The following is a 25748-nucleotide window of genomic DNA, read 5'->3' as shown; positions in this document are numbered from 1 at the left end:
TTGATGCTTAAGGTTATGGTGGGGCAGAATGTGTAGCTGGAAGTGAGAGCTAAAGGGTGACAAAAATGTTCTAAAGATGACCAGGGTGACTGTTACAAAGCTGTGACTGTACTAGAAGTCCCTGAGCAGTGCACAGTAAAAAAGAGGAAACACTCAGTGGATCACACAAACTTAGCTTCCCACTGTGTGTGACTTCAGGAGTGTTACTTACTGTTGCTCTGCCTTACTTTCTCCACAGGAAATGGATGGAGGTAATAGCTTTCACCTCATTGTGTTGTTAACACTGAAAGGCTAAATACCGATTACAACAACGTCTGGAAATAGAAATGAAAACTGCTTTGCTGCTTATCCCAGAAGCCACTGTGCAAATATCTTATTCCAACATATGTTGAAGTGTCCAGGACAAGATATTTACACAGAATATATACACATACTTATGATAAAACCTTTGAAGCTATCTTTTTCTTATTTATTTACATGGTCTGATGAAGCCTGCCCTGCCTTGAACTCTCTGTGCACCCAGATCTTCAACTTCTGATCATCTTGCCCCCACCTCCTTGTGCCTGTTTCCTGTACCTGTACTCAGCTTTCCTTGTAGTAATTTTAAGTATACCATATTTAATAATTTTAAATAGTAGTTATTATATTTCTTTTGATAATTTACATTCTTTTCATCTTTTATTTCTCCCTAATTGACATTTATTTAAAAAAAGATTGAGGGGCTGGAAAGACAGATCAGTAGTTAGAGCCCGTGTTGCTTTTGCAGGGGATCAAAGTTTGATTTCCAGCACCTAAAGGAGATGGCTCACAGGCCCTGCTATCTCCAGCCCCAGGAATCTAATGCCCTCTTGTGGCCTCTTTGGGTATTGCCCTCACATGCACAAACCCACCTACAAGCACATGTACACATAATTTACAAATAAAGAAAGAAAAAAATTAACATTTTCCTCTGTCGTGCGATGGGATGCAGGGATATAATTCAATTAGTAAAACCTGATTAGAAACAAAAAAGTTGAGTCGGTTAAAGGGACAACTTGATAGTCACACAAACCTACTAAGGTTAGTAACACTGAGCACTTTTAAAAAGATACCTCTCTCGGTATTAGAAAGCGCCTATTGAGGGATAAAACAATAGCAGTGAAAGTCTGACCCGAGTCTGATTTTTTATTTTCCTCTTCAACAAATTGTGAATAAAGCGCAACAAGTTAAACTCTCTATAACGGAGGAGCAACAAACACCTCATCAGAGTACAGTGAGGCATACAGATAGTTAAATTCGGGCCACTTAAGTATTTGCAAACCTCAGTGATTTCCATTCTGACCTCCATATTTTGCTTTCTAAATTTGATCCAACGGGCTTTCCGTTGGCGCCGTTTGTCGGTGCGCATGCTCAGAAGGCCGCTTTCTGAGTTTACTTCCTGCTGCCTTAACAATGGCGGCGCGCGGCGTGGGGCGTTTGACCTGTTTGCCCCTGTGTTCCCAGAGAAGTAGTCGAGTCCTCCGCTCTATTTCCAGGCACCTCAGTTGTCCGGGGACTGTAGCCGCGAAAGTCAGGAACGAAGAACAGCCCCCGAGGGGTGCGAAGACAGGTGACGGGGCCGGCCGAGGCGGGCGGAGGGCGGGCGGCCACCAGCCACGGGGCTCGTGCTCCGCCTGTCACTGTGGAGGACGCTTCCCGCGTACAGCAGTGACATTGTTTAGGCCAGTGACATAGTGGGCTAATGCTTTAGAGTTCAACACGAAAACCATTCGCGGGGTTAATAATTATAACCGATATTGCCACTCAGTGGTGTTTGCTGCGTCCCTGACCTCAGCTCATCTGCCTTTGATAATCTTAGTTAGGGTTAGTAGTGCTGGGATGAAAGACCGTGACCAAAAGCAACTTGGGAAGGAAACTGGCTTACATTTTTCGCTGACCGCGGGAAACCAAGGCAGGGACTCAAACTGAGCGAGAATCCGAGGCAGAAGCTGATGCAGAGGGCCATGGAGGAATGCTGATAACGTAGGTTTGCTCCTCGTGGCTTGCTTAATCTGCTTTCTTATAGCCCCCAGCTCCACCAGCCCAAGGTGGTACCACCTAGAATGGGCTGTACCCTTCGACATCAATCACTGATTAAGAAAAATGCTTTACTGACTTGCCTGGAGCTCAATCTTGGCAGAACCATTTTCTCAAGGCTTCCTCGCTTCAGGTGACCGAATAAAACTAGCCAGTGCAGTATCCATAAGATGTCGCCAAAGGCTGAATACACCTGAGCCTAAGGAACAGCTGATTTTCCTGGCTCCCAGGACCCTGTGCTTAGGAAAATGTCTGTTTATTATTTTGGAGTTTTCAGCACAACCTGTTTGGTAACAGATTTACATTCTTTCTTTTAACAGGAACCTTCTAAATGTATATGCCTTGTCTATTGAAATCCCATCCTCACTGAACTTTTCTTGGATCCCAATAATGTGTGGATGGTTTTCAGACTTAGACCAGCTTTGCAAGACATTTGCTGCATGTTGAAATAGTGATTGGCTTGGGTTTAGCAGAAGCTGCTTCTGTTAAAAAATCTTAAATAATCCTGCAAACCCAAATAAGGATTCTGCCAGAGACTCTGTTGTAATTTAGCGTTCATGGGGTGGCCTAAGTTTGAGAGCATTTTCATATGCTCTTTGGGACGTAAAGCAAACTTGGGGAGTAGAACAGAAGGAATTATCGCTCCGTTAGTTTTTAATTTAGTTTTCCATTTTCTTTTTCTGTATGTGTGTATGGGTTGTGCATGTATGTGTTTGGTCACAGTGTATTGAGCATATGTGTAAGTGCAAGTACCTGTGGGTACGATATGTGGGTGATGTGGAGAATATCTGCATTGCTCTTCTACCTTAGAAGTAGTGTCAGTAGTTGCTCTGGGAACCCTCTCTGTACTACAGATGGGCCTCCATGCCTACCTGGCGTTTACCTGGGTTCTAGGAATCTGAATTTTGGTCTTCAAACTTCTGTGGCAATCACTTTAACCACTGAGCCATCTCCTCAGCGCTATGACTCCATTTTATAGAAGAGAATAAAAAAAAAAAAGTCTGATTTTCAAGTTCAAGCTTTCCCATCTCTACAGTGGCAGAAACAACAATAAAACTCTCCAGACTTTGAGGACTTCGTTTTTCCCTTACCATATACAGATCATGCTGCACGTTTGTATCATTAGGGTTCTGTGGTGAGGTGGGCCAGGCAGGACCTAGTGCATAAAAAAGGAAGAAACGAGGACTGAGAGGAAGAACAGTCTCATGGCTAAGATCAAATTGTCAGGCAGTAGAGAAGTCTCTGTCCTTATCATGGAAGAAGACAGTCTTCCATACTGTTAAATAAATGCACATAACAGTCCTATGAATTGCACTCCTTCGTAGATACTGAAGTGAGGTCATACAGAGGTGGAAGAGAGTCTGCAGTGAAGTGCCTGAAGTCTTCCCACACCTAAGCAAAATTTGAAGGCTGAATGGGAGTTGGCCAGACAGAAAGCAAGCAGGTGGGCATTCCAACAAGGGGGTGGAAGCAAGCAGATTCATAGCATGTAATGGTGTTGTGTGTACACTACGGTACGTGAGAAGTATGATAGCAGAAATGGAAGACACTGATGTTGAGGCGGAAAGGAGGCACAGGGTGCCAGCAACCTAGGCTTCGGCATTTAGACTTCAGTTTACAGGTGGAAGGGATCATGTTGGCAGGAGTGTGGAACATCGGTTGAGGAGGACAAAACAAGAGTACCCGAGAGCATTCTCGGAGTGAGGCTGCTGCGATGGCACAGGCCTGAATGTTGAAGATTGGCACGGAGTGAATAGGAGGGCACATCTAGAAGTGTGTCTTCAGTACCTAGTGCAGCGGGGAGAAGACCAATGTTTCTGCTTGTTTGCTGGCTTGTTAAAATGATGAGCGGTCAAGGCCCAGAGTTTCTGGTGTGGCTGAGAGGCTTGGCTTTGAACTGGGGCTGAGGAGGACAGTTTGGGATTCAGCAGCTCACCATGTCATCCACCCAAATCTCCCTCTTTCCCATGAAAGTTTCTTGGAGTTTGCTAAAGTCAAGATCGAGTGTTTAGAGTACTTTCTTGACTGGGATCAATGCTCTTATGTCATGTGTCTGTTACAACTCTCATTGTAGGATCTCTGTTTAGTCCCTGGAATTGTGTTAGGAGTGTTGGTATCAAACTTAGTGCTTCATTATTTATAGTCTACCCTTTCAGACTTAGAAAATGCACTTTATACTCTCCAATTCAAAGTTAATATTTTGAGGAGAAAGTGAGTTGTCCGTTTTCCTTTGTGGCCAATGAATGTATCTCATTTTTGACACTACAGCACCTGTCTTCATCTCGAGAAAGGTTTTGTACCTCTGGATGGTCTTGAATTCACTGTGTAGTGGGCAGTGACCTGCACATGTGACCCTCCTACTCTGCTGATAGCTGGGATTCCAGACATGTACTTTCCACACCCCGATTTACATCGTACTGAGGATTGAACCAGGGCCTTGTGTGTGCTAGGCAAGTGCTGTACTAGTCGAAGTATATCTCTAACCTTAGATTTTAAGTTTTTTACTTCTATAGAGTGCCTAATCCGTGGCAACTGGGTATTGTTTGAGTCAGATCAAGACTTTAGATGGAAAACATCTTTATAGCAACTTGCTACAGTATGTTAAATGTCTTAGAACCACTGTTTGACTATACTTAGACTTGTATTAATTTTCTTTAGGCTTTTCAGTATTATAGAATGTACAGGTTTTGTAGGCTAGAGAAGTGCTTTATGGCCAAGCTTGATCCCCTGAGTTTGGTCCCTTGAAACCACATGATGGAAGAAGAGAGCTTACTCCCAAAAGTTGTCCTCTGACCTCCACATATGTGCCAGTGCATAGACATGTATGTGCACACACAATAAATAAATAAATTAAAAAAAATATATGATTAGGGTAAATTTGTTTTAATCACACATATAACCGTCATAAACTTTATCAACATATATTTTAAATTTTATGTGTGTATTAGTGAAAATGTTTTTGTCTCATTTGTAGGCTTTGAAGACCGGACCCTCAAAAAAAGATTCTCTGAGGTACAGAAAGAGAGAAGAGAACAGGCCCAGAGGACTGTTTTGATACATTGTCCAAATAATATCAATGAGAAAAAGTTTCTCAAGTATTTATCCCAGCATGGACCAATTAATAATCATTTCTTCTACGAGAGCATTGTATGTATCTAAAAATCTGTCTAACTTGGTTATGCTTTTGGAAGCAGTTTTTGTTGCTTTTTATAGTATGTGAATAAAGATCTCTTGGTATTCTACCCATTCCTTCATTTCTTTAATGTGGCTTTCTCCCCTTGGATGTAAGAAAAGAAACCCTTATTGCAATGGTTTAGACTTGTACCTGGGGTGTAGCTCAGTCACTAAGTACTGAAGACCCTGAGTTCAACCCTAGCATTGCAGAAAGAAAAGGAGTTGTTAAGAACTTATAAGTGACTGTAATCTGCACATCTTAGAGCAGTGGTTCTCAACCTCTTGGCAAGTCTCTGTCTAAATATATTTACAGTATGATTCATAACAATAGCAAAATCACAGTTATGAACAAGCAATGAGAATAATTTTCTGGTTGGGGGTCACATAGCATGGGGAACTATATTCAAGGGTTGCAGCATTAAGGAAGGTTGAGAATTACTGATGGAGTCTAGTGCTGTAGATATTGACAGAGGAGGGAGGGAGCTGGACTCTGTGCCATCCTGGTACAGTGCTCTTTTAGGGCAGTAATGTCTCTTTCTAATTTACTTGTAGTGAGTTGTGTCAGAATTGTATCATTTATAGAACTGAAAATGCAGTATTTTGTAACAGTGTAATTGTTTTGAGGATGCTATGTTAATGTGTTGAAAAATCATTGTGAGACTCTTTTTTTCTTTTTTCTTTTTCTTATGCTTTCACATAGGGTCTCTATGCTGTTGTAGAATTTTGCCAAAAAGACAGTATAAACTCATTGCAGAATGGAACACATACTCCAAGCCTGAGCACAGAAGCTACAATTCCATTTAAGTCACGTTTCTTGAACTTAAAGCTGAAGAATCCATCTAACCAGATATCTGAACAGTCATTTGCACACACAAATAACCAGTTGCCTCCTTCAAGCAAGAAGCTCTTTGAATTACTGAATTATGCAGAAAGTGTAAGTTTACATGTGTACTTGAGATTTTTTTAATGTATATTTGTGCATTATGAAAGTTCTGGTACTCAGCAGCATTATTGTAGTATAGGGTTTTAGTTTATAAGATAAAAGGAGTTAGAGGGGAGTGATAATGAGATGTAGTGCATAGCATTACAAAGGGCAGTTTTGCTAAGAACGGATAGATTCGGCCTGTCAGGCAGATGTTGAGATCATCTTGATAGCCAGTACATGATCTTAAAATTATTACAAGGTTTTCTGTCGGCAGTGAAGTGCAGTCATAAATGTCCTTTGGGAAGCCATTCTTTATTCATAGAATCCTTCTATTTAATCAAGGAGTACTTTAAAACGTATATTTGCTTGGCTCATTTTCTTTTCTTTTTTTTCACAACTCTTAATTTTATTAATGAGAATTAAGGAATTCTTTGTTCTTGTGGCCAGAAAGGTTGCCCAGTGGTTCTGAGTACTTGCTGCTCTCCCAGAGCACAAGTTAGGTTCTCAGCACTCATGGTGGGTGCTCACATCCACTGTGAGTCCAATTCCAGGGCAGCCGACCTCTCTTCTGGCATCTGGGCAGTTTATTCTTGTATGTACACATGCACACGGACACATACATGTATTTAAAAGAAACCTACACTACAGAATTTGTTGAATGAAAAATAAGTCTTCCTTCTCTACTCAGCGACTCCTCACGCCATTATGCTTTTCACCTTATAGGTGAACCACATGTTGCCGAAGTTTGGGGCCCTTTGAACAATTTAGGTGTTTCTTCCTCTTTTTTTTTTTAAATGTAATAGTGTTTATGTTCCGTAAATGCTAATTCTAGTTTTATATCTTTATCCTATTATTGTTTTTTTCCTTAATTCTGATTTATCAAACTTTTAGCTGGATTAGTGATTTTTACAAAGAAACAACTTACCAAAAAAAATTTTTTTTTTAATTTTCTGATTTCTAAAATTGTGCTTCTGACTTACACGTTTCTGTCACTTCTGTTGGCTTATGTTTTTAGTTAGTGCTCATTTCCTTTACCTTCAAGGCTGATTTCAAATAGGGGCATTAAAAGCTGTGATTTGTACTTTAAATGTTTAACTCTGGTGCAGTTTTGGAGTCTGATTACTTGATGCTTTTATTTATTTATTTATTTATTTATTTATTTTTACTTGAATATCTTAAATATCTGCTTAAATATCTGCTTAAATATCCGCTTAAATATCCGCTTAAATATCCGCTTTCTAAGGAGTCAGTAGGCTTATGAACAGAAAGTGGGGCCATTAATACTTGGGAATTCTGATGTTTCTCACCCTTTGGCACTGAGTTGCCTCCCAACTCTCACCTTTGTGCTTGTTTTGACTTCTTTTGGGGTGTTTTCTTTTTGCTAAAACAATAATTTCTATATATTGCTTTTGTTTTAATTCTAACCAAGTTTTATTTTGCTAATGCTTTTAGTAGTGGTTTTTTAAACTATTTATTTTCATTAAAATTTATTTACTTTGTATTCCAGCTGTAGCCCCTTCCCTTGTCCCCTCCGAATCCCACCCACCTTACATGCCCCTCCCTCAGTCCACTGATAGGGGAGGACCTCCTCCCCTTCCATCTGACCCTAGCCTATCAGGTCTCACCAGGTCTAGCTGCATTGTCTTCCTCTGTGGCCTGGTAAGGCTGCTCCTTCCCAGGGGGAGGTGATCAAAGAGCCATCCACTGAGTTCATGTCAGAGACAGCCCTGTTCTTCTTACTAGGGAACCCACTTGGAGACTGAGCTGCCATGGGCTACATCTGTGCAGGGGTTCTAGGTTATCTCCATGAATGGTCCTTAGTTCTCAGAAAAGACCCCTGTGCCCAGATTTTTTTGCTCTGTTGCTCTCCTTATGGAGCTTCTGTTCCCTCCAGGTCTTTTTATCTCCCCCTTCTTTCATAAGATTGCTTGTACTCTGCCCAATGTTTGGCTATGTTTAGTAGTGTTTTTTTAAGAATCAATTTTTGCTGGGCAGTAGTGGTGCATGCTTTTAATCCCAACACCCAGGAGGCAGAGGCAGGTAGATCTCTGAGTTTGAGGCCAGCTAGGTCTACAGAGTGAGTTCTAGGACAGCCAGGGCTACAAAGAGAAACCCTGTCTCAGAAAAAAAAAAATCAACTTTTTTTGGGCCAGGTGATGGCTCAGTAGAAAGCCTGCTTGCTGTATAAGTGTGGGGACCCAGGTTTAGATCTCCAGCACCCATGTGAAAGCAGAGCCATTGTGACATGACCCTGTAATCTCACTGGGAGAGTGGTACACAGACAGGTAGGGCTCTGCAGTTCCCTGGTCAGCACGTCTAGCTAAAACAGTGATCTCTAGTTTCAAGTAGAGACAGCAATTGTGGAAGACCCCAATGTTAACCTTCAATCTTCTCATAAATGCAGAGGTGAAAAACTCCTGTGTACATCAGTGCACTGTGCTGGTAACACACGTGCATGCACACACATACAGGTGTGAGTACACATATGCAAGTGCATTTTTAATCCACTTTTAAGATGTAAGAAAAAAATGTATCTTTAAGGCAAATGTCCAAAGCCATGAACTCTGAGAATGAAAGTGACATTACTTGTCTGAGAAAGCACTAGATTGATTTCCAGAGTGGTTGTGCAAGTTTACATTCCCAACAGCAATGGAAGAAGGTTTCCCTTTCTCCACAGCCTCTCCAGCATGTGTTGTCACTTGAGTTTTTGATCATAGCCATTCTTAAGGGTGTAAGGTGAAATCGCAGGGTCGTTTTGATTTGCATTTCCCTGATTACTAAAGATGTTGAGCATTTCTTTAAGTGTTTCTCTGCCATTTGATATTCCTCTATTGAGATTTCTCTGTTTAGCTCTGTTCCCCATTTTTTAGTTGGATTACTTAATCTTTTGCTGTTTACCTTCTCAAGATCCAGCTATACCACTCCTAGGCATATATCCAAATAAGCTTGAGTATACAACAAGGATAATTGCTCAACCATGTTCATAGCAGCTTTATTTGTAATAGCCAGAATCTGGAAACAATCCAGATGTCCCTCAATTGAGGAATGGATACAAAAATTGTGGTACATTTACACAATGGAATACTACTCAGCAATTAAAAACAAGGAAATCATGAAATTTGCAGGCAAATGGTGAGAACTAGAAAAGATCATCCTGAGTGAGGTAACCCAGAAGTAGAAAGACACACATGGGATATGCTCACTTATAAGAGGATATTAGACGTATAATATAGGATAATCATATTAAAATCTGTGCACTTAAAGAAGCTAAGCAAGAAGGAGAATCCTGGGTAAGATGCTCAATCCTCATTCAGAAAGGCAAATGGGATAGACATCGGAAGAAGGTGAAAACAAGGAACAAGACAGGAGCCTACCATAGAGGGTCTCTGAAAGACTCTACCCATCAGGATATTAAAGCAGATGCTGAGACTCATAGCCAAACTTTGGGCAGAGTGCAGGGAATCTTATGAAAGAAGGGGGAGATAGAAAGACCTAGAAGGGTCTGGAGCTCCATAAGGAGAAAAACAGAACCAAAAAATCTGGGCCTAGGGGTCTTTTCTGAGACTCATACTCCAACCAAAGACCATTCATGGAGATAACCTAGAAACCCTGCACAGATGTAGCCTGTGGTGGCTCAGGGTCCAAGTGGGTTTCCTAGTAAGGGGAACAGGGGCTGTCTCTAACATGAACTCAGTGGCTGGTTCTTTGATCACCTCCCCCTTGCGGGGGCGGGGGGAGGCGACCTTACCTGACCACGAGGAAGGCTAAGAAAGACGGTACTGATGAGACTTGATAGGCTAGGGTCAGATGGAAGGGGAAGAGCTCTACCCCTATCAGTGGACTGGAAAAGGGCCATGGGAGGAGATGAGGGAAGGCGGGATTGGGAGGGGACATGGGTAGGGACTACAGCTGGAATACAAAGTGAATAAGTTGTAATAAATAAAAAAAGTATATTAAAAAACATATGATTAAAGAGGTTTTGTGAACCTAAAAGAGAAAAAAATGAAAGAAAATGGTATTATTTTATATAACCTAAGCATCTGTGTTTTGTTGCTTTCTTTGGCCAGCTAGATAGATGATCAGCTGAACACTCTGCTGAACGCCTTCCAGCTCACAGAGGAGAATGTCAGGCTCCGCCATCTCACCTGCTCTCTCATTGAGGACATAGCTGCTGCATATTTTCCTGGCTGTGTCATCTGGCCCTTTGGCTCCTCCGTGAACACGTTTGGCAAATTAGGATGTGATTTGGATATGTTTTTAGATCTAGATGAAGTTGGAAAACTCAATGTTCACAAGGTACTAAATATTTCTTTTCACCACTACAAAAAAGTTAGAAAAGGCAGATCTTTGGCTCTAATAAAATTGTAGCTGTTGGTTTCTAACTTAGTGAACACGATTCAAGTTTATCTGCTAGTGATTCTCTGGAGTTGTAGAGCTTTTCTTTGTGTGTGGTCGTTTACTGTGTCCCTTCTACATGTGCAGAAAACATTGCTCCCTCGGGGTTCAGAGCACTGACATTCACACCATATTTCAGACCTTAGTACAGATATTAGGTTCATAGTTGCATAGTCCCTTATAGACTTCGAAACATCCTGTTTTCAACTTTTTTCTGTGTGCTTCTTGGTACTCCAGCTCCCAGACTTACCTTAGAGTGGAGTTTGGTTTCCTCACAATCTTAGGATTGTTTTTCCTGTTCTAGAATGGTTCTTGTTAGCACAGCCTTGAAAAGATTGGTCTCTTAGTTTTAAGGCCTGCTTCTACCTCAGCCTTCTTGAAGCCATCCTTTCTTTTTTTTTTTCTCCACCATGCTTAAAATTACTTACCCACCATCTTTTTCTCTGTTGCTGTTACTTCTGTCTCTGGGATCTCTTCCTGTTGTGTCTAGTTAGTGACTAATCTGACGTCCCCACTGTGTCATAAGCTGAGCAGGACAGGCGTGTGTCCGTGACTTACTTCCACTACACTTCTAGTTGTCTAGTCTGCAGAGCTGTGTGTGTTCATTGAGCTGAAATTAGCAAGGAGTAGAAAACATCACAGTTAAATGTGTCAGACTGAGATTACAGGCATTGGAAGCTGAGTTAAATTCCTGGTATGGGAACCTAAATTATGTGTACTTTTATTTTTATTTATTAGACATATTTCATAGAATGTGTGGCTCAGCCATTTAAAATATATAATTTTGTATTAATGTTATTATTTCTGTATTTGCAGATTGCTGTAAGCAATAGAAAATTAAAGTTTAGACTATCTTTAGCTCAACAAAAAGCACTGTCTCAGGTGCTAGGCTTTTTCCTGAAGGAGCGTGGCGGAGCTTAGGGTTAGAAAGCCTGGGTTGTGCAGGCAGTGGGAGAGTCAGCATTCTGTTATTAGCAAGGTGGCATTGGGTAAATGGTTTTCCAGTTCTCTGTGACATCAGGACATAAACTCACACAGGGTTTGAGATTGACTGAACTCACTATTGACTGGACCTAAGAGCGCAAGTGTGGCCACCGTCTCAGCAGGATTGCTATTTTACCTTTTTATAGTAGGAATTTTTTTCCCCTCTGTTGGAAGCAGAAGTTTGTGGATAGCTCTTAGTTTTAACTCTTTGTGTTTCTGAAGTATTTTGGTAGTATTTAGAAAAGTTACTTAAAAGGTTTTCCTCCACTGTGATGAGGTAATCTTACATTTTGTGTATTTAACTTTTGAAAATGTTATATATGTGCATGCTTGATTAAGATTGTTTTTGAGATAATGGCTTAAGAATATATCCTTATTTATGGTTATCATAGATTTGTGAATAGAAAAATTGATAATTATACAGTGACAATGTAAATACTCTTAAATTTGCCTGTTTCCTAACATCTTTTATTTTTTAAGATTTATTTATTATGTATACAATGTTCTGTCTATATGTATACCTGAATGCCAGAAGAGGGCACCAGATCTCAGTACAGCTACTACCATGTGGTTACTGGGAATTGAACTCAGGACCTCTGAAAGAGCAGCCAGTGCTCTTAACTTCTGAGCCATCTCTCCAGCCCCTCCTAATTGGCCAGTCATGAACCTCTTGGCACTCCACCTTGTTTTCTTATTCATTGTTTGGTGGTTTTATTTTTCAGCCTAAGTTGAGGGAGTTTGAAATTGCATTTTGACTCTTTAAAAATTTTTTATTTTAGATTTATTATTTGTTTATTTTTTATGTTGTATGAATGAGTGTTTTGCTTGCATGTATACCATGTTCTGGATCTGGGAACTGAAGTTCTGGGTGGTTGTGAGCCACCATGTGGGTGCTGGATACAGAACCTGGGTCCTAAGTAAAAGCAAAGTGCTCTTAACTGCTGAGCCATCCCTCCAGCCCTATCTATCTATCTATCTATCTATCTATCTATCTATCTATCAAATGTAGGTGTGTTCTCTCAGCATGTACACCTACATGCCAGAAGAGGCATTAGATAGTCATGAGCCACCATGTGGTTGCTGGGAATTGAACTCAGAACCTCTGGAAGAGGAGATGGTGTTCATAACTGCTGAGACATCTTACCAGTCCACATATTGACCCTTTTTATACATCTCAGAGCACTATGAAGGACAGGGACTAACAGGTTGTTTACTGATGAGTAAATGAGGCACTTACTAATTGAAGTAATAATGTATGAAATGTGCCAATGACCTTAACACAAAGGTCCTTTTAGAATGAAATAGGAAGCTAACATCTGCCTTTGGCTTTCTCCAGTTTGGCATTTTAGTATTGCAGAATTTAGTCAGTAGAAATAAAAATGAGAAACTGTGTCCCAAGTAGTGTTACCTGTCATCTGAATGACCAGTTTGGGCTGTGTGCTTAGTTTTCGTTTTTTTGTTTGTTTGTTTTTTCGTTAGATTTTCTAATGTGTAGTGCTGTAGGGCAGCAATATGAGAAATACTCATGGAGTTATTGTTTCTGCAGTTTTTCTGAGTATATGATGTGTGTGTGCACATGGAGGTGTGTATGCACATGTGTGCTTCTGACACAGAGGTCATAACTCAACATGGGTAGTCATGTGGGTGTGCATGCACATGATTGTACTTGTGGAGGCCAGAGTTGCACATGCGGTGTCTTCCTATGTCTCTCCACCCTGTTGTTAGAGACAGCATTTCTTACTGAATTCAGCACTCACTGACTGGCGAGGCAAGCTGACCAGCACTGGTTGTGAGCAGACGCCTTGCCATTGGAGCAGTTTCCCAGCCCAGTTTGTCAAAGTTTTGTTTACTTGGTGGACAAACGTAGTTTTGGAGAGTCTCTTACCTTTTTGCCCATAACCTATGCATTTTTCTGTCATCTGCATCTTTCATAGTTACATGTTTTATTCCTGTGCAGTCTTTTGGTCTGATTAGCCTACATGTTCTTTTGCTTTTTATGTCATTCATGCTAAGCTTGATTATGCTTTGGTAGCAGTCATCTCCTGGATCTTAGGGTCTTTACACAGCAGCTGTCTGTCTTGCTAAGGCTGAACCCAGAGCAGCTCAGCAACAGCACTCTAGTCACGATTTCTTCCCAGCAGGCAGGCTGGCTAGCTCATTTCTGCCTGTTCTTCCTGTCCTGGAAGACAGTGACAAGACAACTGAGGTATGGCCCTTTATGGCTTGCCCTGATTCTACTTAAAAATGATGCAGGAAGCCTCTGCCTGCATACAAAGCACGCACACGGGCACGGGGAGGCTCAGCGTCCTGCGCACATGCACGGAGCAGTTCACTAGCTATCTCTGGCCTGGCTATTCCTCACAGTTCTAGTGCTGTTTCCAAGTCCATTGGCTCTGAACCAATTTTCTTGTTAGTGTGTTTTTGTTTTGTTTTGGTGGCATCATTTGCACTTCTTCCACATCCCTTTCTTATGAGAGCGAATCCCACCTCACTTCTCTACTATCTGCTCTACCAGTTTGTAATGTTTTGTTTTTAAACCATCCTGGGATGACTTAATTTAAAATATATTTGTTACTATATTTTTTTAATGGATGTTGTTTTTCTTTGCATATTTACTTTTCCATTGTCTTTATATAAGAGAAAGCCTCTGTGTCTTGTTCTCTCTTGTTGATCTGTTGTTCTGCCTGTATTCTCCTGCCATTGTGAGTTGATAGGTTTGCTGGAAAGGGCATGGCCCCTGGCTAAATGGAAAGGGCAGGTCTATGTTCAGAGAATGTATGTAATAAGTAGCTCCGTATCTTATTAGTACTTTATGGACATACTCGACTGAGGTACATACGTTAATTATAAACAGTCAGTTTTGTAGATTAGTGCCTTGTATTTCACAATACCCAAAGGCTATCAAACATCCTTAAGGCTATTTTGCTATGATTGCATGTCTCTCTGCGCTGATTTGTTTGGCTAGAATTACTTAGACTCTTAGGTTCTAAATCACCCTTTTCCCAAAGTTTAAAAAAATTCCTTTTCCCAAAAATCCCTTCATAATATTCAGTGTTTTTATATTCAGAATACAGGGAATTTTTTGATGGAATTTCAAGTGAAAAATGTTCCTTCAGAAAGAATTGCAACCCAGAAGATCCTATCTGTAATAGGAGAGTGCCTTGACAACTTTGGCCCTGGCTGTGTGGGTGTTCAGAAAATACTGAATGCTCGATGTCCACTCGTGAGATTCTCCCATCAGGCGTCTGGATTTCAGTGTGATTTGACTGCTAACAACAGGTATGGCCTTGTAAATGTATTCACTTAAATGTGACTATTCTTACTTTTCTTGTTTAGAAACAGTAGCTCAGAACTATTAGACACACTTCAATAATGATCCATCTGTCTGTCTGTTTTAATGTGAAGTCGCTAAATTGGGTGCAGCGGCACATGCCTATACTCCCTGCCTATAGGGGTCTGAGTCAAGAGAGTTGTGTTTGAGGCCTTCTTAGGCTACATACCTGAGTTACATCAAGACTCTCATTTTTATTTTGACTGAAAGATTTATTAAAAATAGGTTTTAAACCTGATTTTCCTCCCCTCTTTTTGTGTGTAGGATATGTCGCCCAGACTGGTACCCAAGTCCTGGGCTCAAACAAATTCTCCTGCCTCATCCTGAGTAGATAAAACCATAGGCATGTGCCACCACGCCATGCTTACTCCCATGCCATGCTTACGCTAAGGTGTGTCACCACACCCTGTGTACTCGGAGTGGCGATTTCTTAGCAGCTGCTTTAGCTTCTGGGTGGGTTTGCTTTTATACATTGAGTTTGAGTAATTTTGGCTGTTCACAATTAAGACTTTCAAGAAAATACTTCATGATCAAATTAGTAGTAGAATGTTTTCCTGTGTAAGGCAGTTTGCTTGCAAAAGACTAGATAGATAAGTAAGACCTGAGGCTTCAGTGCAGAAACATTTTCCAGTAGACCTGTCTATAGTTTCAATTACTGAGAAACCTTAGACATTGCACTTTTATTTTAAGAAATCATGTTTAGGAACTTTGTCTTAAAAAATGTGTTTCAGAGTTTGATTCCATGGTTGTCACTGTTTTTAAGAATGTTGCAAGGCAGTAGATGTTTGATATCCAAGCATTTACATTGAATTGAATATTGTGGATGCACAGTGATGTCACGTGGTTGGCTTGGAGGCACGGTTTGATGTAGCTCAGGCTGGCCTTCAGCTCCTGGTCCCCATGCCTTCGCCTCCCATGAAGCCGGATTTGCAGTGCTTGCCGTCATGCCTGCTGCGTAATGCTTTTAGTTTAATTGTGGTGTTCAACATGCAGGCAGAAACAGCAAGATACTTAGATGTTTCCAGATGTGTCTTTTATTTGACTCCTGTATCCTAACTTAAGGGTTGAAGTTTTTATTTTTAACTTTTCTGTTTTGAAGTATTGCTTTGAAAAGTTCCGAACTCCTTTATATATATGGCTCCTTGGATTCGAGAGTAAGAGCCTTGGTGTTCAGTGTGCGATGCTGGGCTCGGGCACATTCGTTAACAAGCAGTATTCCTGGTGCTTGGATTACAAACTTCTCCCTAACAGTGATGGTCATCTTTTTCCTTCAGAGAAGATCACCCCCCATTCTTCCAACTCTGGATTCCCTAAAATCCCTAGCAGGTAAGACTAGAAGTAACCTTTTTTCTTTTGGCACATACATTTGTAAATCATGTCATTTACTTCTTTATTTTTAAATCTAAAAATAAATGGGTGTAAATTTTAATTCTCATTCTAAATTTTAAGTGGTATATGTGCGTGCGTGCGTGCCTGCATTCACCAGCAGACATAAGAACTGGTGGTTGTCAAGCTAGTCTTTTGGAATTTAGAGTTGTGCCTTATTTGTATCAGTTAACAACTGGCTTACCCTAATGTTTGAACACCTGGAGCTTCTCACTTAGTTGACCCAGTCTGGGATGAAGTTGAAAAAATACTTAGAAGGTCAAGCTGTGGATCCAACCACAGTTTCCGGGCTGTCCAGATTCAATCCTGTCCAGACAGCACTGTGGTACCTGAAACTGCTTCCTGGTGTTCTAAAGATTCTCAGTGTAGTTGTATTTGAGTTTAAAATCTATTCTAGGTGGTAGTGTTTTAGATTCAGCATGCTGTTTATATTATGAATAAATTTAAATTTTGATAGCTTGTTGGAGGAAATAGAAAAATATTTTGATCTGTAAAAGGAAGATAGTTCAGGGGTACATATATAGAAAGTGTGTACATACTGTTATAGTTGTCACATTGTACATGTTGCTCCAAGGTAATTCTTAGTGCATATGGGTCTTCTCTGTTTCAACTAACCTGGAGAGGAATCTTAATCCTATATAATAAGATGTAAACCACTTGTTTGTGTTTAAAACCATCTGTCATCTAAGCTACAGTATTCTCTGGCATTCTTCTTATGTGTTCTCATACCCACCCATACTATGATTGTTCTCAATATTTTTTATCTGCTCCTTTATTCAGAATTTATTATTATTATTATTATTATTATTATTATTATTATTTTGTGTGGAATGTGCTTTCTCTTCTTTCAGACTAAATTATCTCAGACTACATTTATCTCTTGAATACCTTTCCTTAATTCAAATCAGAAGTAACTATCTGGAAAGCAACAGATATTAGTATAATTCACAGGGGAGCCAAGAAAAAGCTGAATTGGTGGGTTACCAGAGTAAGCAGGGTGGACTGGCACTCAATCTCAGATTGGAGGCTGAAACAGAAGGCAGCAGTAATGCCTGTGGCCCCTCCTCCCTCGCATTGTTCTTTGAATAGGTGATTGCGTGTTGTGCCAGGTAGACAATTTCCAGTAGCTAACAAACTGAAAGGATAAGACACAAACAAAATGAAGTAGATTCTCATCAATGAACAACTTGTAAATAGCCCTTCTTATTCTTCTCCTGCTGGGTACACTGATGTTTTAATATTGAAAAGTTTCATGACTTTTCTCTCTAATGGTTGCTCTCCACAAACTGACAGTAAGGCCCTACTGCTGAAGACAATACCTACTTAGCTCACTAATTACAGAGAAGAAAAGCTTGGTACATACCTAAAACCTGCACCCCTATTGACTAGTGTTCATAATACTAGAAGGCACTTTGTACACTATCAGAGGGGAAAGGTAAAGACCAACCCAGCTACAAACTCTGATTTACAGTGGTGATCTGCCAACATGATACACTACTGCAATAATGGCCCAAACGTTGTGGGAACAACCAACCACACCATCTGATTGGAATTAGGCCTATGAGATGGAGCCCATGCCCAACACTGCCCAGGTGACCAAGAACCTGAGACTAGGTAGACCATGGACTAAGAGGAAAACCAAATACAGCTGTGCCACTAAAAAAACAGTAATAAAATAACTCCTAATGACATTCTGCTATACTTATACATCAGGATCATACTCAGTTATCATTAGAGAAGCTTCCTCCTGAAGTAGATGGGAACAAGTACAGAAACCCACAACTGTGTAGAGAGTGGAAGGCCTTGACATACTCAGTCCTAATGGGAGGTCTTCGTCAAATCCCTCCCCTCAGGGCTCAGGGAACTCTGAGAAAGAGGAGGCAAAAAGGTTGTAATAGCGAGAGAGGATGAAGACACCAAGGAAACAAAGCCTTCTGGACACAGGACTGATTCACATAAGGACCCATAGAGACTATTGGCAGCATGCACAGGATCTACACAGGTCTAAGCCAGATGGAGGCCCAGTACTGAATTAGACACAAGCCCCCATTCCTAACCCACCAGAAGTTATCTCCAATTAAAGACCAATCAGAAAGGAAATACTTTTACCTAATGGAGGCCCACTGAATACACAAACCACACCTAGCAGTAGATGGTCAACACAAAACAAACTCAATGCTCTCTTTGGATAGAGCTTGGCCTGGGTATGCCCCCCCCTCCTGTATAGATCTTTTGCTTACATATTAGGCTTTCTGATTTTGTTTTTATGTGTTTTCTGCGTGTGCAAATATGTGTGTCTCAACATTTGTATGTGTTTCTTGTGCTTTTTCTGTTTTTTTTTTTTTCCTATTTGTTTTTAATCTTATTTTTGTAAGCTGCTTATTTGTATTCTGAGACAAAAAAAAAAAACAAAAAAACTCTTGGGGTTCGGAAGCAGGGAAAAAAGAAAAAAGAAAACAAAATGATGCTATTTTGTGTTAGGGATGGACCGTTTGAAAAAACAAAGATGGCCTTATCTTAAATCAAATTGCTTGTGAGTTTCAGTATTTTTTTTTTGTGTGTGCGTTTTTGTTTTTTTTTTTTAATTTTTATTTTTTTCTTCACAATTTATTCATCATATATCCCGATTGAAGCGCCCTCCCTTAACTCCTGAAGTCCCACCTCCCTCCCTCCTCCCCTCATCTCCTTCCCCTAATCCACTGAAAGGTGGAGTTCTCCACTATTGTCATCTGCCCATAGCTTGTGAAGTCTCATCAGGACTGCTTGGATCCTCTTCCTCTGTGGCCTGGCAAGGCTGCATCATCAGGGGCAAGTGATCAGAGAGCAGTCAGCTGAGTTCATGATAGAGGCAGCCCCTGCTCCCTTCCCTCAGAGATCCACATGGAGACTGAGCTGCCAATCAGCCACATCTGAGCACATCTTTATGCATGATCCTTTGTTGGCACATCAGTCTCTGCAGGACCCCCTGGGCTCAGATCTTTTAGTTTGTTTGGTCTCCTTGTGGGGCTCCTGTCCCCTCCATGTCCCTCTAATCCCACCAAGAGTTTCAGTATTTTCTATGAAGTCTTTTTTAGTGAAACGGAACACTTGTGTTGGCTAGTTTTGTGTCACCTTGACACACAAACTAGAGTTATCTGAAAGGAGAGAACCTTAATTAAGAAAATGCCTTCATAAGATCTAGGTGTAAGGCATTTTCTTAATAAGTGATTGATGGGGGGAGGGTCCCAGCCTATTGTTGGTTGTTCCATCCCTAGGTTGTTTAGGGGTTTCTATGGGGCCCCTTTGTTAGTAATGTTATAAACCAGAGACAAATTCCAAGGGAGAGGAAGGTACAGTAGCTAAAAGACAGTGAATATAATTAGCTTATGTGTCACGTGCTGAACATGGTGGTACATATTTTTAATCCCATCTCTCTGGAGGCAAAGGCAGGTGGATCTCTGAATTCAAGGCCAGCCTAGGTATACAGAGCAAGTTCCAGGACAGCCAGAGCTACGCAGAGAAACCTGGTCTCAGGAAAAAAAACAAAACAAAACAACAAAAAAAACAAAAACAAAACTGTGTGTGTGTGTGTGTGTGTGTGTGTGTATGTATGTATAGATAACATGTATACATACACATATATAATCTCTTAGTTGACGTATTAAAGCATACATACATGTAAATATTTCAAAGAGCTAGAATGTTTATCTAGCAGTGTGGTGGATTTGTTCTTTGTGTGTTAAAGCTTTGGGCATGTGGTAAGGCTGTACACTGTAGTGGAAGATGCAGAGAAATTTTGTAGGATATAGACAGGCAGAAGAGGAAGGGGTGGCTCCCTGCATTCCTTTCACAGGCATGTATGTCCTCAGTATGTTTTACCACCTCCCAAAAGCACCAGGTTGAGAATAGTCTCTCACACGTTGTCTTTGGGTAACACTCCTGATGCAAACTGGAGGAGCAGAATACATAACATTGCAATACGTTAAGGGAAATATGTCAGTGACACAGATCTTATTTTTAAATCATTTAAGAACCGTAGAAAAAGAGAGACAGGTTTGAAGGAACCTTATTTATTATCTCTTTGTAGTTTTCCCCTCGGGATTATAGACATCCACAATCATTCAGATTATTAAGTATCTGCTATAGAATAGATATGGGTTGTGGATTAACCTGGGAGAGGGATAATCATGGGAGAGTGGCCTTTGTGTTCCCAGACTTGGGCAGCCTGGTGACTTCATGCTGTAGTCAAAACACAGTCAGGTAAGTTTTAATAGAGGAAATACTCAAATGGGAGGCAGCGGCTGATTAGCTTTGTAAGATTGAAGTTGGCTTTTGAGAACCATCTTGTACATTGTATATCGGGACATGGACTAGGGTTATGTGACAGATTTCATGGTACCTGTGGACTTAGCAGAAAGGAAAATGACTCCATATCACTCCATACAAATGCTAGTAGGAAAGTGAATACCTGGTCTAATGTAATCTTACTTAGTTTATTTCCTAAATTACTAAATTCTGATCACTCTGAAGTTCTTCATTTGATAAATTAACAAATTTAAAAACCTCTTAGAACAACTATCATCAAAGCATAAACAGTGTTATGGATGGAGAAGGAAATCAGTTGCTGAGAAGGATGTCCTGAAGGTTGTTTAGTGGAAGGTAGAAACTGCTTGTTTTCATTTATAACTAGAAAACTGGTTTGTTCAAAAGATGGCATAAGATCTTTGAGTTGCTGGAAGATAACCGTAGCACAGTGGAGGAAGTGCAGCATTGTTTTCACTGTTTTTGTGATCATCTCAGGTCCTTTTTAAGTGGAGTTTTAAAACCCATAACTATGTATAACATGACTAATAGCAAGACAGTATCTAACTGGATTAACTCAGAGATGCCTGTTCTGAAGTAGGGAATGCTTTCCAGTGTGAAACTGTTTCTCTGTATTTAAGATGCTGAAGATAGATGTATATTGGAAGGGAACAATTGTACATTTATTCGGGACTTGAAAAAAATTAAACCTTCTGGAAACACCGAAACATTAGGTAAGTCTTTCTCCTTTTTTTCTTCCCTTTTGGATTCTGACAGATTTTCCTCTTATTTTCTTTATCTCGTTTTCTTGCAGAATTACTACTGAAGGAATTTTTTGAATATTATGGCAATTTCGCTTTCAATAAAAATTCCATAAACATTCGACAGGTAAAGAATGTGTCAGCATTTATTATAAATTGGCTATCTGCTATACTAGTGTTTCCATTGGGTTCATTTTTAAAGCACTCTAAAGAATGCTCAGGTTTGAATAACAGTCATGAGGTGGAACTGAAGTGGGCTATGGCACCAAACTCAGTCATGACTAAACTCAGTCATCCTCGAGCTGCAAGAACAGGCGGCAGCTCTCGCATCTGCCATTGTTACAGTGTATGGTCTGTTCTTAATGCTAACACTGTATCCCTTAAGATTTGGGGTAACATCCCTGGAGTTTACATAGTTGTTTACACTGAAGATATGCTCTGTGGAAGAACTTTTCTTACTTTGTTTTATTTTTGAGACAAGTTTTGTCATATACATCCAGATTGGCCTTGGGCTTAACGGTTCTTTTGCCTCTACATCCCAGTGCTGTGGTTACAGGCATGTGTCACTACCCTGCCCTGTGGAGGACATTGGTTCTGAGTCCCAAAGATAGATAGATTTGGCTGGTTCCCTCAGCTTTGGTGGTTGGGCTTAATTTACACATGCCACTTAACAGATTTATTTATACTCTTTCCTTCCCTATCTGTCCTTCTCGTTTTCCCTTCCTCTGCCCTCCTTTTCTCCATTCAAACCCCCCTTTTTTTTAAGTAGAAGTTGTATTATGTAAATTATGTAAAGAGGATTTTTTATTGATGACCTAGTCCAGATACCTGTCACCTGAGCATTGACATCATCATTCATAGATCATAAACCTAAGTAATTTTCTTCAGAGAACACTTGTAAACTATGTAGGAAAAGGAAAATCCTGCTCATATCTGACTCATAGAAATGCATTTGTACCCAAGACCCTTGGGAAAGCAGTTCTTTGCTCTGTGTCTTATGCTGGTCTTGTGTGTCCCTCACAGCCAATCCCTACATGTGTGTGTCTTCTCTGTTGTGGTCTGTAGGGAAAGGAGCAAAACAAGCCCGATTCTTCACCTCTGTACATCCAGAATCCTTTTGAAACGTCTCTCAACATAAGCAAAAATGTGAGTCAAAACCAGCTACAAAAATTTGTGGAATTGGCCAGAGACAGTGCCTGGATTTTGGAACAGAAAGAAAAGAATCAGCCTTCTCCTTCGAGTAGGCAACCTTGGGGACTGGCTGCCCTCCTGATGCCACCTGGGCCACACCACACATCTCTCTCCAGGAAGAAGAAGAAAAAGCCAATGAGTGAAAAAGTCAAAGGCTTGTTAGCAACCATAAAAAGTAACAGCACAGACAGTTTCGCAGGTACGCCTGGAAAGAGAACAATCAGTACAAAGGCATGATGGCAACCATTTTGGACTCCTGGGAAAGAACTGCCCTGAAACTCTAACAGGCCTTAACATTTATCTGATGTCATTTGTCACGATCTTAACACCCTTTTACTTGATCTGAAATTCTGGATATTTTCTTCTGATCAGGTAGAGTTTTATAAAAATATCAGTGGCAAAGAAAATGCAAAGGACATATTTGAACTCTGCAAAGTGAATAGTAAAAGTCAATTTTATCAGCAAACTGGTTGATATTTCTGTCAGTCGAACACTTCTAATAGTCTTCATGTATAGGTAATGAATGCAATAAAGCTCCAGAATTTGGTAATAATCTTTAATATCTATTTGCTATTTTTCTTTTTTTTTTTATTTGCTATTTTTCAACCAAGTTCTCTAATTTGGTGTTTTATTTTCTGATTCATATACAAAGCATTGGGCTTCCCATTGGGTTCCTTTTGTAGGCCTTGTCTTTGTTGATCCTTTCCTGCCCCTCCCAGCACCCCTTCTGATTCTCTTCCCCCACTGTCGCTCAGTTGTTGGATTTTGCTTCAAGTATGAGTGACTTTTCTGCTACTCTGTTGCTTTCCCTCCCAGTAAGGTCTTCTCCCCAAAGTCCCCAAAGTTTCATGATCTGTACCACCATATATGCATCAGAATTGAGACCCAGGGTTCACATAGGAAAGGAAAATTACAGCTTTGTCTTTCTAGATCTGGGATAGTTTATTAAGCAAAATTCCCATTCACAGGTTCACAGGTTGGTTTTGGTTCCCTGCCTGTCCCTAAAACATAAGAACGCAGAGACTGCAGACACTGAATTCGCTGCTCCAAATGTGAGATGCGGAATTGTGGATATATTGTATTTTCAAATCAAATTTTATTTTTGTTTTCAAGAATAAAATCCTGTTCCTACTGAAATGTGTTAACAGAATTTCTAATACTTCTTCACTTCTCTTTTTGAGATCTCTCCTGGTTTTAAAAAAAAAAATTGTATTGTGTGCAGCAGCTTTTCTTCTGAGATATAATGGTGTGGAGTTTAAAAATTGGCTCCATGACAGGCGGAGTGATAGTGCCCTGTGCTCTAGGGTGGGTAGCAGCTACCTGAGGTGAAGGAAGGTGTGGGTCAAAGCCTTACGCATACCAGTGTTACAGGCTGAGTAGCGTTACATGGCATCCCGCATGCCCCAGGCACAGCTTCCTTAGCTTTTGTATGTGTATGCCTAAGGACAAGCCTTGGTGGCAAGACCAGGACAAGCATTGCATTCACTTTTGTTGGCTAAGATCTGTGGACATACTGTCCGCTGCAATTTGTTATTAGTAATTTTACCCACGAAACTGATCATGATGTGGCATTTTCTGTTGGTGGAGTTCGTGCAGTCCCTGAGGGTTCAGCATTTAGAGGCTTCTGTTGTTTGAGGTGCTTAGTGCAGGGTGCTCAGTCTGAGCTCAGCAATGCTGCTGCTGCCGCTGCTGCTGCTGCATTGACTCTGGGCGCATTGGAGGACCCTGGGGTAACACTCCACCAGAAGTCTCGCCCCTCACTGCTGCCCTTCAGAGTCCATCATACTTTCCCTGCTACTCAGAATTCGAACTTGGAGCTTGTAATGGGAAACTTTTTAAAGTCTTAGGACAGAGTTCTAATGCTCTTGGGACGTTTTGAGAGTCAGCCGCAGTGGCTTTCTGAAGCGAATCTGCCCGTAGGGGTATGCTCTTGGCTCTCACACCTAAAGCCAGCCAAGTGGTTCCCAGAAAGACCTGCTTTCCTCTGTTTGTTTTTTTCTGAAGCTCATTTAGTTGAGATTGATGTTGATTTTAAAGGCAATGATGTAAAAGTTTCTAACTGAAATTATTTTCTTTCCCTAGTTACAGAGGTTTGATCAGAAATTTTTTTTTTGTATTGATTTTAAATTTAGTTACTTAAGCACTAAGGTGCATGTGTATGCTAATGTCCTTTTTTGTTGTTTTCTTATTTTGACTCTTACAGCCTATTTTCTCTTACTTTATCACTGATAATCTGTCATTTCACGTTAAGATGTAATTATGTGATGAATTTGAATGTATGAATTCTGTTTGAGACAGGGTCCATAGAGCTCTGGCTGGCCAGGTACTTACTATGTAGCAGAAGATTACTGGACTCCTGATTCCCTACCTGTCTCCCAAGTGCTCGAATAAATTTTTTAATATACAATTTTACAATAAAGGTCTCAGGAACATTCCTGCTATGGCAAAGTAGGTGTTTTGGTTTTGGTTTTGTGGGGTATGTGCGTTGGTGCCGCTGCAGCTGCTGCCGCTGTTTGTGTTTTTGTTTTCTTTTTGATTCCAGGATCAGTTGATGCTTAGGGCTTTGCACATTCCATTTAGGCTGACATTCTACCATTGAGGTTTATCCCAGTCCCGTAATAAATAGTTTAAATCCATATTTCACGGAGTATACACTACAGATAATGTATTTCCGTGTATCTTCAGTATATCACAGTCCCATTTGTGTGTATGTATGTGTGTGTGTAGCCCAGAGTTGACCATGGGTATATTCAGTCACTCTCCACTTGGTTTTTGAGACAGGGTCACTCATTTAACTTGGCGCCCACCAGCTTGATTTGCTAGACTGGCCCAGTGATCTTCCTGTCTCCATCTCCCTAGCACTGGGATTACAGATACTCATTGCCATGTCCGGCTTCTGTATGAGTGCTGGGGCTCAGACTCAGGTCCGTATTCCTTCTCTGCTGACCGAGCCATCTTCCTAGAACACTCACGATTTCCTTTTACTAATTTTATTTCATAATAAGGATATGTTGTCAACTTGGCAATGGTCTGACTGAATTAAACGACAAGGATAAGGAAAAAAGTTCAGGCTTTTTCCTGTGTGTCACTAGGCTTTTATTGGGTAGATTTCAACTACTGTGGCTTTCTTGAATATATGAAAATAATTTTGGTAGATTACCTAGATCAAGTTGATTTGAGCTCTGCATTGTCAAGGTTCTGTAGCCCAGCAAAATAGTTCCTGTGATCATTGTCCATGTTTAGGAAATTTGATAATTAGCCAGAG

The 25748-nt window shown here is 40.6% G+C and overlaps 1 protein-coding gene across 4 annotated transcripts; it reads left to right on the top strand.

Annotated features, from left to right (window-relative positions):
* Window positions 1-1409: 1409 nt before the first annotated feature.
* Window positions 1410-24934, top strand: Mtpap (mitochondrial poly(A) polymerase). Of its 4 annotated transcripts, none has more exons than XM_021653263.2 (9): window positions 1410-1576; window positions 5030-5202; window positions 5930-6163; window positions 10226-10450; window positions 14601-14812; window positions 15964-16190; window positions 21173-21265; window positions 21346-21419; window positions 22358-24934. In XM_021653263.2, the coding sequence occupies exons 1-9, from the start codon at window positions 1432-1434 to the stop codon at window positions 22718-22720; spliced, it is 1746 nt and encodes a 581-aa protein (XP_021508938.1). In that variant the 5' UTR covers window positions 1410-1431; the 3' UTR covers window positions 22721-24934. The 4 variants fall into 4 exon arrangements, with proteins under 4 accessions (XP_021508938.1, XP_021508937.1, XP_060236638.1 ...); XM_021653262.2 differs by having other exon boundaries at window positions 1410-1588; XM_060380655.1 differs by lacking the exon at window positions 21173-21265 and having other exon boundaries at window positions 1410-1588.
* The last annotated feature ends 814 nt before the right edge of the window (window positions 24935-25748 follow it).

This window comes from Meriones unguiculatus, chromosome 3 (assembly GCF_030254825.1).
Source record: "Meriones unguiculatus strain TT.TT164.6M chromosome 3, Bangor_MerUng_6.1, whole genome shotgun sequence".
Lineage (NCBI taxonomy): Eukaryota > Metazoa > Chordata > Mammalia > Rodentia > Muridae > Meriones > Meriones unguiculatus.
Note: the sequence above shows the minus strand (reverse complement) of the source record. Positions and strands in the feature narration are given on the sequence as shown.